The sequence below is a fragment of the Pyrus communis genome, chromosome 3 (genome assembly GCF_041283825.1).
Source record: "Pyrus communis isolate YQ-2024b chromosome 3, ASM4128382v1, whole genome shotgun sequence".
Classification (NCBI taxonomy): Eukaryota; Viridiplantae; Streptophyta; class Magnoliopsida; order Rosales; family Rosaceae; genus Pyrus; species Pyrus communis.
In genome coordinates this window covers 27,191,127-27,208,463 of record NC_142567.1, presented here as the reverse complement: position 1 = coordinate 27,208,463, position 17,337 = coordinate 27,191,127, and the positions used below count along the sequence as shown (strand labels likewise).

Here is a 17,337-nt window from a genome sequence, read left to right as displayed (position 1 = left end):
TTTTGCCCTGAATTGCATACTCCTTTCTCTATACATAGCAGCAAAACCCAATCCTAACCATACTCGAACTAGGACTCCTTACCCCAATCCATCTTATCTCGGCCAATCCCACTTCTATTAGGACTTTGAACTCACCTCCTTTTGAGGCCATATTCATTGTTGGTCGAGAATCCAAATTGCACTAGGACTTCTTCGACCCCTTTGCTCATCCAAACTACTCCTTCTTGTGATAGGACTCGACCACCCTTGCTGAATGGCCCGGGACCATCAGGTAGCCCATAGTATATTTGAAACTGTTTTGGGCCGAACAGAAACCTACACTTGACCCAATCATATTATTTTGGGCCTAAACAGACATATAGAGAAAGGTTACGTGTCACATAAACAATCAATGATGATTCGAAACAAATAACCTTATGTGTAACAGTAAATGGTATCATTAACAACTAAAAATATAAGTAGTTAATAGATAATGGGGCATTTACTTTTACCAAACATTTTTTAACTGCTTCGCTTACAAAGAAGCAATTTTTTATAAAAAAACACAAACGAGGCCTAAGTTTCTTCGTAAATAATCTGTATCTGAATGCAAAGTGACACGCAGTAACCATACCGTCTTATCAAACTGACTTATGCCCGACAAAATTGCACCTGAAACCCTAGGAGGAATGTGCATGGACTCATATATTGTAGGCCCCATACGAATAACATAATATACCTTCAAGCACCCACAACAAAGGAGTAAATTCCAACCCCGTCCTGCATTTGCTTCGTCCTCCTCGTCCTCCTCCCAGCTGCTCCAGGACCCCTACTGAGTGTCAAGAGCCCATAGCAGTAGAGAGAACTGGGAGAGTAACCTTCAGTCGACTCTGAATTCTCTCTCTGTGTCAATGGCTCGCTGCACTTTCAAATCGGACGATATCACAATAAAGTCGCCGAATGACAGACGATTATACAGATTAATCAAGCTCGAGAATGGCCTCTCGGCATTGCTCGTTCACGATCCTGAGATTTACCCAGAAGGGCCGCCTGATCACTCCAAATCCGTCGAACACAGTGAAGCTGAAGAGGAAGAAGACGAAGATATGGACGACGAGGACGGAGATGAGGGGGAAGACAGTGAAGGAGAAGAGGATGAAGAGGACGATGACGAAGAAGGCGGAGATGGTGAACTGAAGAAGAAGGGGAAGGGTGGAGACTCTCAGACTAAGAAGGTTGGTCTTTTGTTTTACATTGAAATTGTGAAATGCCCATCTCGCATTCAAGTTTATTTGATTTAATTTTATTGAAAAGTGAAAACCCAGTTGGAGAAACTTGGTAAGTTGGCATTACAAAGATGGGAAATTGATTTTAGGTTGGAAAACAGTATGCATTTTTGGTTGAATGATTGATACCCGATTACAGGAACTTCAAGATTTAAACTATTACTTGGTTACATGCTGCTTCAAGTTTCCACCATCATTGTTTTTTTTCTGATAATCTATTAAGTATCGAACTTTCGTACCTTCGTACAAATTTTTTAAAAATGATAATGAAGCTTTGATAGCATAATTCCAAGTGGAACCCATGGTGGGTATTGTTTGTCTTCGAGTAAAACCTTTGAAATTGTTTTTGGTCATGCTGTTTGCAAGTCCGATTACTGCACTGATATTCTACTTTAATGATTGGGATGATGTTTACTCAGCTCAGTTAACAGAATTTGATTTATGTGAAGATGTTTGATCGTATTTGCAGGCAGCAGCAGCAATGTGTGTGGGAATAGGCAGCTTCTCCGACCCTTTTGAGGCACAAGGGCTTGCACACTTTCTAGGTTTGTGTTACACATGCTTACATGGTTCATGGAAGGGCGTACTAGTGAGTGTTGAGGTAAGCATAACTAACAAATTGAATGTTTTGCAGAACACATGCTCTTCATGGGGAGTACAGAGTTTCCAGATGAAAATGAGGTCTGTTTGTACACCGAGTATTCCTTTCTGTTTTGGGGTGCTAGTTATCATCATTTTTATTTGCAAGTTAGTGGGAGATGTACATGATCCCTTGTGCTATTCATCATAAATGAGGTGTACTTACTGTATGTGGAAATAATTACACCGCATGAATTTTCCCTCCATATAGATTATAGATGGTAATCTCACTATTTATATTTATTCGTTCCTCAAGCAACACCATCAGCCTGCTTAGTCCTGTTTCTTATGAAAAAAAACATCACCAGCTTGCTTGTTCTATGTATACGTGAGTGGGATGATTTGTTTGTTCTTTTGCTGCCAACCTGTTTGCAGATGGGTCAGGCTGTATGGAACACTAATTCAGCGTATGATAGTGTCATTTGCAAACATTAATTTACTTATTTCTTTGACTTATACCTTATGGGAATGGATGCCATTTCAGATTTATTATAGTATTGTTTATGGTAGTTTTATCTTCATTGCTGCTCATTGTTTAATAGTAAAATTGATATTTAAAAGTAATCTATTTTACTTGCTCCAACATTTCCTTAAAATTTCACTCAAGCTAAATAGGAGAAGTCTGTATTTGTGGCCACTCGTTTTGACTCTTCTCTTTGCTAGTATGATAGTTACTTGTCCAAGCATGGAGGTTCATCAAATGCATACACAGAAGCAGAGCATACCTGCTACCATTTTGAAGTGAAGCCAGAGTTTCTTAAGGGTTCCTTGAGAAGGTGTACTATGAGCTCTTCATGCTTTGAATATTTATAACTTGAAGTCCTTGGTATTGAGTATGTATTGTGGTTAGTGTGGGACCATAATTCGATTCCAACAGTCAATGAAACAAGGCTACAGGTTTTATTGATGCTTCCTGCATTGAGCTTGAATCTTGTATTGCCTTAGCATTTGTAGTTGAAAATGTTGTATGATTGTCATACTTATGTTTCAAAAGCATCAAAACATAATATGGCGTAGGAAGTGTAGGTTAAATCATTAGATTACGTGTCGTTTATTTAGTTTTTATTATTTTCTGAATGCATGTTAATGATATTACCTACTGGTGCACAACCATATAAAAATGTTGGTATGGAAGTGACGTTCTGCAATTAATAAGGTCCAACAGTATGTTTCTTTTGGTTCCTCAGTGTCTGGCTCGCCACAATTATTTCACTGGATAAAGTTCATAAATAGTTGTCAAATTAATATGCATGGTAAAATTTTCTGTGCTCAAGGTTCCAATTGCAATAAATTTAGCTAATAGCATGTACTTGACCCCTTGTATGGAATACTCTAGTTATATTTTTCTCATTCAAAATTGCTGTTTCAGAAACCTGGTTTGTATTCATTATGGCTCTTTATTTTATCAGATTTTCTCAGTTCTTTGTTTCACCTCTAGTGAAAATTGAAGCAATGGAGCGAGAGGTACAGGCTATAGATTCAGGTGCATGCATGTCTTACCTACTCTTCTTGATTCCAGCTTTTTGTTTACAGTATTGCTCAATGCAAATGTTCTAATGCTGAATGGTATTCTTTGTTGTTAATGAAAATGCAATGCAGAATTTAACCAGGTTCTGCAGAATGATTCTTGCCGCCTTGAACAAATTCAGTGTCATACATCCGCACCCGGTCACCCATTTAATAGGTTCTGTTGGGGTAAAACTTTAATCCATTGTGCAAACTTGTCCCTCTCTCCCTCTCTCTCTCTCTCTCTCTCTCTCTCTCTCTCTCTAAAAATGTATTTTGTACATTTTTTTTATTTGTGCTTGAAAGGAAATAAGAAGAGCTTGGTTGATGCAATGGAAAAAGGGATCAATTTACGAGAACAAATACTAAAGTTGTATAAGGATTATTACCATGGTGGACTGATGAAGCTAGTTGTCATTGGTGGAGGTGAAAATATTCCTTTCCTATTTTCTTTTGCTCTTTGTTCTTTTTTTTTTTCTTTGACTATTGTTTATTTGTGGATGAATGTTAGTTAAAAAGAGCTACCAATTTTTATATCATGCACAACACACGGCGTGCTTGAATGGAAATAATGGAACATTTTCAATTTGACTTTGTGGATTTCAATCACATTACTAATCTACTTAGGGTTTCTGTTCTGTGGATGATTGTTCTTTGAACTGGTAGGCGTTGATACTAGTGTTCACTATTAGTCTATTACACAATAGAATATTTGTGTATCAAATAAAAAACCATCCATGTGATCATGTCCAATCATTTATGCGTACGATTAGCCAACCAATTAGAATATTGCTTATTTATCAATTCTATTTCATGTTAATTATAATAGTTCTAATTGCTGCAGAATCTCTTGATTTACTTGAGGATTGGGTTGTGGAATTGTTTGGTAATGTCAAGAAAGGCCCCCAAGTAAAACTGGAGTTCAAGGCGGAAGGTCCTATCTGGAAAGTTGGCAAACTATACAGGCTAGAGGCTGTTAGAGATGTTAACATACTCAACCTTACATGGACATTTCCATGTCTTCATCAAGACTATTTGAAGAAACCAGAAGATTATTTAGCTCATCTACTTGGACATGGTAAGATGAATCATTATTACCTAATCTGATGTTGATTATTATTCCTCTGCAGAGAACAAAAATTTCTTTAGCAGAAAAAAAAGGGACGTTAATTTAGAATTTTTCTATTTTTTAGTAGAAGCAGCATTTACAAATTCCTAAAGTAGACGTCACTAGAAACTTTGATAGTAAGATCTAGTTTTATTTTGTTCGAAGGGAGCCCGAACCCTTCGGTTCCATCTGTCACTTTGCATCTCATTGATATTTTTTTACCTTGGAATGATATCTGACAGTGTCATTGCTTTTCTGCATTAGATTTTGTTGCTTTTGCATTTCATGTATATTACATGTTATTTATTATATCTCACAATGGGTTTAGTCATCTAAATTGTTTGGCCACCTATGCCATGATGAAGTGACTTTAAATTCTGAGAACTAAGTTATGGGTTTTTCAGAGGGCCGGGGAAGTTTGCATTTTTACCTCAAAACCAGAGGGTGGGCAACATCTTTGTCTGCTGGTGTTGGGGACGAGGGGATGCACCGATCTTCTGTGGCTTATGTCTTCCGCATGTCCATACACCTCACTGACTCTGGATTGGAAAAGGTAGCATCTCAACTTATCCCTTTAGAGAATCTTTTGGTAGAAGATAAATTTTCACAGATTCATAGTTCTATGTGCGCAGTTACTGTAAACATCAGTAACTGTGGAGCAAAGTTTGCTTTTTTCTTTATTACTTCTCTTTTTTTTATGTGTGATGCTTATCTTGCAGATTTCCGAAATAATTTGCTATGTCTACCAATACATTAAGTTACTGCATCAAGTGTCTCCACAAGAATGGATATTTAGGGAACTTCAGGATATTGGGAATATGGATTTTAGATTTGCAGAGGAGCAGCCCCAAGATGATTATGCTGCAGAACTTGCAGGTTTTCAAAATTGTACATCTTACCTTGGTCATGTTTTACATAACTGAAAGTATCCCTACTTATAAAAGATTCTTTATGATATCTATATTTTGTGTTTTTTTAGTCAAAAAGGATATCTCCAAATTCATGACCTCTTTAATATTGTGAAATCTTATTGTTGCAGAAAATTTACTACTGTATCCAGCAGAGAACGTTATTTATGGGGACTATGTGTACAAAATTTGGGATGCAGAATTGATAAAGTATGTTCTTGGTTTCTTCACACCAGAAAACATGAGGGTTGATGTGGTATCAAAGTCCTCAATTAAGTTGAAAGGTAAATCACATATGCCCCCTTTATGTCAAAAAAATAAAGTAGAAGAAAAAAACCTAGAAAAAGAGTCTTGTTTCCATCTTGCAGTATTTATTTATTACTACGAATGTAACCATAAGTTTTATTTGTTCCATTTTAAATGTGTGATAATTTTGACGTGAGCTCTGTTCTTCCTAACTGTTTCAGATTTCCATTGCGAGCCTTGGTTTGGGTCACATTATACTGAGGAAGATATATCTCCATCTTTGATGGATATGTGGAAGAATCCCCCAGAAATTGATGACTCATTGCATCTCCCTTCAAAGAATGAGTTCATTCCTAGTGATTTTTCCATCCGCTCTGATAACCTGTGCATTGATCCTGCAAATATATCTTATCCAAGATGTATAATTGATGAACCATTAATAAAGTTCTGGTACAAGCTCGATGATTCATTTAAACTTCCACGGGCAAATACATACTTCCGCATCAATCTGAAGGGTGGATATGCTAACCTGAAAAGTTGTGTTTTGACTGAACTATATATTCTCCTTCTTAAGGATGAGCTGAATGAGATTGTGTACCAGGTTCATGTCTTGTCCTTTATAACTGAATATTTTGTGCTTCCATTTAGATAGCTGATAACACTTTTGTACTTGAATACATTTTAGGAAACACTGGTTGCATTAAGTTTATTTAGAATAAATCTGCGGTTTCTGTCCAACTTTGTTCAGTTAGAGGGACTTGGATGTTATAGTGACTTACGATACAGAAGAGAAAACTGGTGTAATTAATAGCCCAAACAAAATATATTCTTTTAATTTTTCATTATATAAATACAAATGTTATTTCTTATCCATATTTCCCTCATTTTAATATTCTCAATATATAGTAATTCGGTTGTAAAAATATGAACTTATGCTGCAATGTGGTTATTTAGTTGATGCTGTATTTCATGAATATAGGTCTTTTTGACCTCAATGACATACCAACTTATTTTTTTCATATCAAACATGCTTCTGAAATGGCTACATGAGAATATCCTTTGTTCTGTGCGTGCAGGCCATTGTTGCCAAGCTGGAAACTTCTGTCTCTGTGTTCAGTGACAAACTGGAGCTGAAGGTCTATGGATTTAATGATAAACTTCCAGCTCTCTTGTCAAAAGTGTTGGCAACTGCCAAAAGTTTCATGCCAACAGATGATCGTTTCAAGGTACATGTGTTGCCTTTGGTTTCCATCACTCCACTCTATGTCTGGTTTAAGTTTGATTTTGCATACCTTGCTTGTTTCTTTTGGCTTGTCCATTGCTAATTGACACTTTAACAGGTCGTTAAAGAAGATATGAAGCGAAGGTTAAAGAATACCAATATGAAGCCTCTGAGTCACTCATCATACTTAAGACTGCAAGTTCTGTGTCAAATTTTTTATGATGCAGATGAGAAGTTGCATGTTTTGGATGAATTGTCTATTTCTGATTTGAAGTCATTCATTCCCGAGCTTTGTTCCCAGGTACACTACACAAATGTACCTATATTTGTTATAGGTTACTGCTGTCAATTGGTGAAACTCAAGTTCTTAACATCATCCTCCAGCTGGGTCTATTTTCATGAGAAATCCATGCGGTTCAGGCTTCTTGACCTCATATTCTTTCACTTTGACATGTAACTTGATAAGTGCAGAGTAGTATGTTCTGGTGAGAGAATTGGAGAGTTGCTGCCAAATGTGAACCCAATAGTTAATTTGACTTTTCTTTAAAAATAATTTTTTATATTTGACTTTAGAATTTTTTTTTTTTTTTTTTTTTTTTTTCTCAAAGCTCTTAGAATTAGTTTAATTAAGGCATTTGCTTCAGCTTACCCTACCCTTAATATGTGCAGCTATACATTGAGGGCCTTTGCCATGGAAATTTGTTAGAAGACGAAGCAATTACCCTGTCAAATATATTCAAATCTAATTTTTCCGTACCACCACTGCCTATCGAATTGAGGCATAAAGAGCATGTTATTTGTCTTCCTCCTGGTACTAACCTGATTAGAGATTCCAACGTGAAGAATAAGTCGGAAACGAACTCTGTGATTGAGGTAACTCAAAATGGAACATTTTTGTTTCGTTTTCCCTATATGAAGATGTACTTTCTTTGTCTTATGCGTTGATATTCTTCCCTTGGTTGTGGTTTCATATTGCAGCTGTATTTTCAAGTTGAGCAAGAAGCAGGGATTGAGTCAATCCGATTGAAAGCATTGATAGATCTTTTTGATGAAATTGTGGAGGAACCACTTTTCAATCAACTAAGGTGATTTTATTTGAGGCTGATACTTTTAATTACATACTGGCTAGCAAAAGAATCTGGGATCTGATAAGAATATATTCTAATATATTTGAATATATGTTCGTATAATTGTCCACTATTTCTGGAAATAGGACGAAGGAGCAGCTTGGATATGTTGTTGAGTGTGGCCCACGGGTAACATACAATGTATATGGCTTTTGTTTCTGTGTCCAGTCGTCTGAGTACGACCCAATCTACTTACAAGGGAGAGTTGATAACTTCATAAATGGTCTGGAAGTATTGTTGGTAAGCAGTCAAATTTCCTTCTAATTTGAATGCTGCTAGTTTGAGCATCTCATAAGCTTTTTAACTATTGTGCTATGCGAAGGTGACTTGCGAATGCGATTTTGCAATTTGAGGTTCCCTATTTGTTAGATATATAATTAATTTCAGTTTGTCGAAAACTTTGCTTGGATCTGGTATCCTAGTTTGTCGAAAACTTTGCTTGGATCTGGTATCCTTGTGTTATTCTACTTCCTTGATTTGAGTTGCATGATTATTGTTTCTGCATTGCGATTTCAGTTACTGAGAATATGTGCGCAGGTCGGGATTGATGATGATTCATTTGAGAATTATAAAAGTGGACTACTTGCTAAGCTATTGGAGAAAGATCCGTCCCTCACATATGAAACCAATAGATTTTGGAATCAGATTATCGATAAAAGGTGCTGTTATCGTCTTTGGTTTGTCCAGATTGTGATTTCCAAAGATTGCATTTAAACATCGTTGTGTTTTCTTATTATATGTGGTTTGGGACTTACGGGCCTTATTTTAATTTGCGTCGCAAAAAATAAAATAGGAGTGGAATCGCAATTAGCTGAAATTGCGTCTTTGAACTTTCTAATCGTTGTGGTTCGATGCTCCTTCTAACGTAAATACTTGTTGATCACAGGTATATGTTCGACCAGTCAAAAAGAGAAGCAGAAGAACTCGGCAGTATTCACAAGAAGGACGTTATTGACTGGTACAAAACGTATTTGCAACAATCATCTCCCAAGTGTCGTAGACTAGCGATTCGTGTTTGGGGTTGCAACACTGACCCGAAAGAGGCGGAACCACAATCGAAGTCTATCCAACCCATCGAAGACCCTGCAACGTTTAAGAAGTCATCAAATTTCTATCCTAGCCTTTCTTGAAAATGTGAACAAGCTTTGAGTGCTTGATTAAAAATTGAACTGTATTGGAAACACTGAAGGCCTCAGTTTCAGTTTTGGCTAGGTTGTGGGTGGGTGGAAATGACCATCTGGGAGAGGAAGTGAATGAGCAATCCTTTTGAGTAATTGCCTATTCCCTTCAATAAAATTGGGAAAACTTATTTGTTCTCGGAATATGCCACATTATGCGTGATTGACTTAAAGTATCACTGCTTAGATGAAGCAAAAGAAATCATTCAGGATTATATTGGGTTCAAATTTCCAAAGTTTGTTTTGAAGTGCACATGGTAGGGTTTCGGGTTATATGATTGAGCTGCATTTAGGAGCTTGTTTGTAGGGTCCTTGGTGAGCTCCGATTAAGACCATGTTCTTATTTTGCCCCATCAAAATCTGATATGAAGTCTATCCTCTTTCGAAGAAACTCAAGACAAGTCCTTGTGAAGGGCACTTTCAGAGACCTCTAACTAACTGTAATATAGATAATTTAATCCCCTATGCTCCCTTGTCGATAATTTGGTTTATCTAATGCCATGGACATGGACGCTTAGGAGCTCTGGTCACTAATCATGTTCCTACCCAACATTTGATCAAGTATTATTATTGAAAATGACAAAAAAATTAAGAATAAAAATAAGGAAAAATGTGTTTTGTGGCTTAAATTAAAGTCCTGTTGCTTGCTGGATTCCTTAATTATGTGGTGTTACTATGCTACTGAAGGCCAATGACATGTTTTATCGTGTGACAGTACAGTTGATGCGCATTAAAAAATAACACACCAAAAATGTATTACTACGATACTTGTCAAATTTGGACACATGTCATCTTATTAAATGAATGTTCTATTAACCAGCATTGTCACGTGACAAAAACAACTCAGCTGAAGTTTTTCGATCTCATATTTTATAAAAATCTCTTGATACATGCACTTAGAGAAAAAAAAAATTTTCACTAAGACCTTGAAGAATAAAGATCCTAAGATAATCTTACAAATATGTACACAATCTGTGGTAAAGATTGCAAGTCCTAATGCAATATTCCTTTATTGGATTTGCTAGAAAATTTAATTAAGCTCTAAACCCCAACTCGTATATTCTCTTCTTTCAAGCGTGGACAGGAATTCATTCAAGACAAGGGAACCGTAGGGTTTTGACGTGGGACAAAACGGTGGTTTAAGATGCTTCCTCATGGCTTCGTTTCTTGGTGATTACAAAAATACATAATATTGTCGTACTTGTTGCATGGGATATATTTTCAAAGATTTACAAAAAAGTGATGCATGCATGCACGAACGCTAAATGCCGAAAACATAAAACTAATATGCATGTGCTCATAAGATTGCAGGACCGACACGTATATATGATATATATATATATATATATATATATATATATATATCGAACTTCTCAGACTCAATTTGTTTCAAATAACAATTTTATCTTCGTTTTGTTGACATGCAATAGTTTTATCATGCAAATCTAATGAGTTAACGAAGTGAAAAGTCTGTAGAAAAGAGAATCGAAAGCACCAATAACAAGTAATGCTACATTTATTACATTTTTTTATACTGTATTCGTATCACTTCTAATTGAAGCAAGACTCTCGAATATATATGAATCTCATCTCTATTATAGAGGTGGTACAAATATAGTATAAAAGATTCCGTAAAAGCAGCGTTTTGTGCACCAACAATTGTATGAATACCCTTACCATTTCTGATTACATACAATCATGCTTTTTATTTTTTATTTTTGAACAAATGATCTCATTTACATTAAGAGGGTGGCTTAATTAGTCTCACAATAGACTAGCAAAAATGTAATTCATATTCGCATGTAATGAAAATTTAATTTAAAATCTTTCACTTACAATTGAAGAGGTTAGGAATACTACTAAACCATAATACTAAATGATATCTTACTTTTTATTTAAAGAAACAACTTAAACAATGCAGTTAGCAAGTATATAAATATATGACATTCGAGGTGAAATTTTCTATTAAAATTGCTTAAAAGGCCCTGGTCGGTAGATTAATATATCATGCTGCCATTTTCACTTTAAAAGGCCCTGGTCGGTAGATTGGGAGTAAATAATCGTAATTTCTAATGAGGATATTAGTACAGAAAGAAGAAGAAAAAAAAGATTGTTAACAATTTGTGCATGCATAAGACAAAGATGCATTGCCACTTGTCCTCCGAAAGAATTACAAATTTAAGACAATTAATACGAATCATTTGTCTTGTTAATCATGGTTCATGAACATTTGTCTTGTTAATTGTTAGCAGAATTGTTTTTGTTCCATCTCTTAGTTAATTCTTTGATTAAGAGTCTAGGACCAATTAAAATGAAAAAAAAAATATATATATATATGCGTCAACAAACATTAATTAGAGTAATAGGCTGTGGGTTTTGTATGTGAGTGAATTGCTTTCACTCGTTCCTACGTGCACACATGCACTCACACGTGTATAACAATGATATATATTATTGGAGAAGAAGAGTTGGAAACAAGATGACAAGAACTGAACCAAAACTCATTTAAAAAGTCTGAGAATCATCACATGATGTCGTTCAGCGAGTGACAAACGATCCCGACTGTCAAACCTAAATGTTAATTAAACTCTGTTTGGCAAGTTACGGACCTAAATGTGTGTTTATCTACATTGGACTTTTTTTTTCAGGTTTAAAGGTATTTGAACTTTTTACATGAAGAATATATATGTTTTTTTATTTTGAACAAACAAAGTCTCACAATGAATTTGAAATAATGTGATTCACCATATATATATATATATATATATATATATATATATATATATATGTTTGGTTCACAGACGGAGTCACCATATACTCACTGGGTTCCATCACACTGAAAAGAAAAAAGAGCACATATAATATCAACTTTCACATATTCGTCTTCTCTCTTTACACATTCTTGTGCATTTCTAGCCATTGAATTGAACAAATTAAAAGAAAATTAATGGACAAAAACAAAAGTTGTGCAGAGAAATATCACAATAGCACATTATCCAAATATTCACAGGAGACAAATGCCCATGACTCAAATTTGAGGGCAGTAAGTCGGCTGTTTGGCCCCAAGCCTCTAATAAACTCAAGTTACCAGCAACATGCCTTAATTTGGTGGTCCAAAATTCAGGCACGAGGGATCTCGCCTATTCAATGTAAAGTCGGCAATCCATGTGACCAAACGGCCAACAAAAAGGGGACATATAGTTCCTGATGTCCCCATGCCCACGTAACACCAGGGTTTCATTTTTTTTTTTTTTTTTTTTCAGAAAAATCATTACTAATTTTATACAGAATAATATTCACACCATTATACAAGCATACGAATGTAAATCATATATATTACATGGATAGTATACAATGGATAAGAGCCTAGAAATTTATTGTCTTTACTTACTCATATCATAATACACAGTTATTTTCTAGACCGAACATCGATTAATCGATAAAGTCCTAATACTATTGTCCATAAAATACAAAATTCGACATTTAACAAAGAATAAATGTTATGCATTAATAATTTTTCAAAATATGCTTACATCAGGACATAACAATGTTTTTTTTTATTATTGTAATTGAATCCCTTTTATTTTAGACATAATCAAATATCAAATTAATTTGTAATCATTTGATATAATGACACTCAGTCGCTATTTTATTGAACAAGATGATTGAAGGCGTCCGACCGTCTACAAAGGAGAAACCGCACCAAGCGAAGATCAACTTGGAAGTAAGACTTTAATTTATTGCCTTTAATATGTTAATGCTATGTTACTATTCGAGGGAGAAGAGACGTGTGGGGGGTGGGGCAGTGTCAAAACATAACACATGCACTACCCAAATTGAAGCACGAAAACGAAATAATGGGTGGGACTCGGCCACTTCCCACCATGAGCAGTACTCAAGACTACTCCAAGTTGCTAATCACATTCTGCACAGATTTGGAACTTCCACTTACAACCTCATTTATATCTTGCCCTTAACTTTGTTTCTCTCTTAAGGATCAGAATGTTCATAAATGGAAAAAGATTAGAGAATAAAATACTTTAAAATTCCATGTTTTGATTAAGCAAAAATTTCTCCCATGTGCAAAGATACCATTATCTGTTAAGACTACCTACCATTTATTCAACAAATAGAAGGGGATTTTCAACTTTCTTGGGCCACAAACTAAGAATTATCACCTTTAGTTTTTAATCAAAATTAGTTAAGCACTAAAAACTAAAAGAAAATGCTATTCACACTCCTAAGTTACCATCATTCACATGTCTGTTTGATGACAAGAACTAAACAAGATTGAAACTGAGTAGAATAAAATTTTATAGAGTCCTACATCTTGAGACGGGACTTGTAAGACCCAATATATTGATATCCAATTCAGTACGTAAGCCTAGTCTTAACATTAATAAGTTCACTAAGCAACAACTAGACATTATTAGTCTAATTTAACTGAAACAATCCACTCAAATTTAAATACCTGACAACATTTTAAATATAAAAACAAAAATATTACTTTTACTACATTTTTCATACCACATTTGTAACATCTTTCTAATAAAGATAAAATTTATATGTGTTGAGGGACCCATCTCAATGCAATCAAAGAAATCAGAATATATATATATTTATATATATATATATATATATATATATATATATTTATAAGAGATTTAATGGATGAGAAATGCATGTGGAAAGTTTGGCCCACGGGGATATCGGTTGGTAATCCCAACCACAACCAGGGCATGTGCATTTGGTTTTCTCAATTACTTGTTTGTGGCTGTTTTCTGTGAAATAATATGCAAACAAACTCACTCACAATCCTCCCAAGTTTCCTTATAAATATAGGAACCCTCGTGCACTGTAAAGCACAGAGCAAACTCCACCTGCCCTACACAAAAACTAAAACTCCTCTCTTTCTTTTCCCTATTGAAATCAAAACCCACCAAAAAGCCACAAAAATGGCAGCTCATGCATTGTCTTTTGCTCCTATAGCCCTCTCTGTTGTTCTCTTTAATCTACATCTGCATGGTGTATTTGCTGTTTATGGTAGCTGGGAAGGCGCTCATGCCACATTTTACGGTGGCGGTGATGCTTCTGGCACAATGGGTAAGTTCAAAACTCAACTGTCAACTACTTATCACAATAAACGAAAAAAAAAAAAAAAAAGCGTTTTTAGACAACTAAAATCGCTTATAAAGTACCCTTTATGGGTTTTGGAGGTGGTTCCTCAAAAAGCATTTTCATGTGTTTTTCCAAAACGCACTTAAATTTTTAATGATGATAATTATATATATTTACATTTTTTTTAATGAAAGCGCTTATGAGCATAAGTGTTTCTCATATAGAATATAAACAATCCAAACGAGCCAAAACTGGGACTGTAAACAACATTTCAGTAACGAAAGAAAAAGATTTGTTTAATTTAAGATCGTTGGGGTTTGATATTAATTTGATTTGGGTTTTACAGGAGGAGCATGTGGTTATGGGAATTTGTACAGCCAGGGGTATGGAACCAACACTGCAGCTTTGAGCACAGCATTGTTCAACAATGGCTTAAGCTGTGGGTCTTGTTATGAAATGAGATGCGACAATGACCCGAGATGGTGCCGTCCTGGATCCATCATTGTAACTGCTACAAACTTTTGCCCTCCTAACTTTGCTCAGTCCAACGACAATGGCGGATGGTGCAATCCTCCTCTCCAGCATTTCGATTTGGCTGAGCCTGCTTTCTTGCAAATTGCCCAATACCGTGCTGGAATCGTGCCGGTTTCCTTCAGAAGGTAGGCCTTGAAGTTAAAGAAGAACATTTCTTTGGTTATCACAAGTTTAGTAGATAATATGAAACAGAGTTTAATCAAGGTGAAATTACTATGAAAATAGGTTATAATCGAAAACTTTAAGATATTATGTTGTCAAACTGAAAATCTAAATAATTAAGTTAGTTCTTTTTTGAAAATGGCTTTTAGTTAGGGACAACGTAACACGTCAAATATTTGAAAAGCCAACATTAGCCGATTATAATTGTGTTTTGTCTTGGCAGAGTACCTTGTGTGAAGAAAGGAGGAATAAGATTCACCATCAACGGCCACTCCTACTTCAACCTGGTTTTGATCACCAACGTGGCTGGGGCAGGAGACGTCCATTCAGTTTCAATCAAGGGGTCCAGAACAGGGTGGCAACCCATGTCAAGAAACTGGGGTCAAAACTGGCAGAGCAACTCTTACCTCAATGGCCAAGCCCTCTCCTTCCAAGTCACCACCAGTGACGGTAGAACCGTCACGAGCTACAACGTCGCGCCTGGTAATTGGCAGTTTGGTCAGACATTCTCCGGGGGTCAATTTTAGAGATATTCCTCTACATTATTGGTAAAAATTTGTATATCTATCTGTCATTTTTTTCCCGTAAACTTTTCTGAGTGTAAAAGCAAAGAGTAGTTGTGAAGTGGAGGTTTGCTGAGGTGAGCTAAAAAAACACCCGCTGGGCCTTTCACATTTGAGTTTTCCTGGAGAAATGATATTCACCTCATTCAGGTTGTAACCAATTTCTCAGTTGTACTTGTAACCTTAATGATATATATATTTATAAAAAACGAGAAAGCTTTATCAAGTAAGATGTGCTGCTGGGCTTAAGCAAGTTGACTATAGTGTGCTTCTCTTGCACTCAAGTTTGAATTCTTCTTTCCGTAATTTAAATGAATTTAGTGTTGATTATCATGTCGTTTGTCAGATAAAAAAAAAGTGGTAAGATGGCCACTGAATTTGAACTAGTTGGTAATATGCATGGCATGTTAAAAAAAAGGTACCATCATCCAGAATGGAGAATAACTTTCTCAAAATGTTATGATGTCAGTATTGCAAGCCAATCATGCACTGCAGTCACTACAACTTCCCACTACCCTAATTGTAGGTAAGTTTCTTCCTCCAAAAGACCCTATTTATGCGATTCTTGATATGGAGAGTCCACAAAAATATGAAGAAACACAACCCTTCCCACACAATCACTTTCAACAAGTTCTTTTTTGGCTTTTGGTAGTCAGTAGGAACTTTTTTATGAGATTCAGGAGCTATCTTTTTAGACCATTTTCAACCGAAGGCTGGTCAAAAGGCTAGTTTTAGCCCTCTGGCCCTCCAAAAAAATTAATATTTTAATGAACAGTATATCATCATATTTCTTACTATGTCCAACTGATGGTCATTGGGCTCATTTTAGCCCTGTCACAAAAAACCGTCTCTAACCGAGGATCAAAGGGCTATAATATGAAACGTGAAGAATTGAAATAAAATGAGGTAATATAGTATGAATAGTGAAAAATATGTGAGAAATGATGTAGGAAAAAAAATTAGAAATTAAAAATAAAAAAAACGTCCAAAAAAAAAGTGGGCTGGGCAAATGGAAGGAAAAAAAAAAAAAAAGGAAATTGGGCTAACCAGCGGGCTGGCTGGCTCATTTGGGCCAGCCGGTTGGCCCTTTGTCCCTTTTTTGTCCAGTGGGGCTCACGAGCCATTTGGCTTGATCCTCGGTTGGAGATAATTTTTAGACTATTTTCAATCATCTGGATCTTTCGGTTGGAGGTGACCTTAGTGTGCTAGAAGTTGGTGTTGTATCTTTTTCAGCAATATAAAAGGGTCTGCATCTAACAAACAGCAGAACATGGCCACATGGACACGCGCGGGCATGTGCTGTAGCAAAGGCTTGTTTTTGTTATGGGGCAACTAATAATTGTTGTGGAAATGTGAATGGAATGGATTTCATCATTAGGAGAAATGTGACAAACGATAGTTAAATGTGATATTTAAGCTCTTGAGAAAATGCGTTGAATCAAAACATTGCTTAGAATAGTGAGAAGAACTTTTGTGAGCGTAACCTATTAGCCATCGGCGTTGACTCTTGTCGACTCCCAAAAATGGGCAATGAAGATAAAATTGTGTGAGTGAGACATGATATATTGGGGTTGCAATACTGACATTATGGCATAAAACCAATGATAATGTAGGTTGAGTAGATATATTCATAGACATATTCATAGACATATTCATTCCATTTACGTCCACGTTGAATAGTTTATCTAGATTTCACTATGATAATGTAGGTTACATTTGCAATGGCTTGAGAGCATTTTTGAGAGTAAAAGTGGAGCGTGA

General features: G+C 35.7%; 2 protein-coding genes across 3 annotated transcripts; both read left to right on the top strand.

The window, feature by feature from the left end:
- Nucleotides 1-600: 600 nt before the first annotated feature.
- LOC137715304 (nardilysin-like) lies at nucleotides 601-9,427 on the top strand. 2 transcript variants are annotated; one of them, XM_068454584.2, is made up of 19 exons: nucleotides 601-1,214; nucleotides 1,735-1,810; nucleotides 1,900-1,946; nucleotides 2,568-2,680; nucleotides 3,314-3,387; nucleotides 3,504-3,599; nucleotides 3,717-3,836; nucleotides 4,255-4,488; nucleotides 4,923-5,071; nucleotides 5,238-5,394; nucleotides 5,558-5,710; nucleotides 5,894-6,273; nucleotides 6,749-6,898; nucleotides 7,013-7,195; nucleotides 7,564-7,767; nucleotides 7,873-7,979; nucleotides 8,108-8,261; nucleotides 8,559-8,680; nucleotides 8,908-9,427. In XM_068454584.2, exons 1-19 carry the CDS (start codon nucleotides 891-893, stop codon nucleotides 9,149-9,151), a joined length of 3,087 nt encoding a protein of 1,028 aa, XP_068310685.2. In that variant the 5' UTR covers nucleotides 601-890; the 3' UTR covers nucleotides 9,152-9,427. The 2 variants fall into 2 exon arrangements, with proteins under 2 accessions (XP_068310685.2, XP_068310686.2); XM_068454585.2 differs by having other exon boundaries at nucleotides 832-1,214; nucleotides 2,576-2,680.
- A 4,624-nt stretch (nucleotides 9,428-14,051) lies between these two features.
- On the top strand, nucleotides 14,052-15,802 carry LOC137715001 (expansin-A4). The gene is made up of 3 exons (XM_068454195.2): nucleotides 14,052-14,302; nucleotides 14,664-14,976; nucleotides 15,237-15,802. Exons 1-3 carry the CDS (start codon nucleotides 14,155-14,157, stop codon nucleotides 15,538-15,540), a joined length of 765 nt encoding a protein of 254 aa, XP_068310296.2. The 5' UTR covers nucleotides 14,052-14,154; the 3' UTR covers nucleotides 15,541-15,802.
- The last annotated feature ends 1,535 nt before the right edge of the window (nucleotides 15,803-17,337 follow it).

Excerpts from the sequence above, each read along its gene's own strand:
- LOC137715304 (XM_068454584.2), top strand. The coding sequence starts at position 891 with ATGGCTCGCTGCACTTTCAAATCGGACGATATCACAATAAAGTCGCCG. Across the intron at positions 4,489-4,922 it reads AGCTCATCTACTTGGACATG|AGGGCCGGGGAAGTTTGCAT; the intron begins GTAAGATGAATC and ends TGGGTTTTTCAG. Across the intron at positions 7,196-7,563 it reads TTCCCGAGCTTTGTTCCCAG|CTATACATTGAGGGCCTTTG; the intron begins GTACACTACACA and ends TAATATGTGCAG.
- LOC137715001 (XM_068454195.2), top strand. The coding sequence starts at position 14,155 with ATGGCAGCTCATGCATTGTCTTTTGCTCCTATAGCCCTCTCTGTTGTT. Across the intron at positions 14,303-14,663 it reads TGATGCTTCTGGCACAATGG|GAGGAGCATGTGGTTATGGG; the intron begins GTAAGTTCAAAA and ends TGGGTTTTACAG. Across the intron at positions 14,977-15,236 it reads GTGCCGGTTTCCTTCAGAAG|AGTACCTTGTGTGAAGAAAG; the intron begins GTAGGCCTTGAA and ends TTGTCTTGGCAG.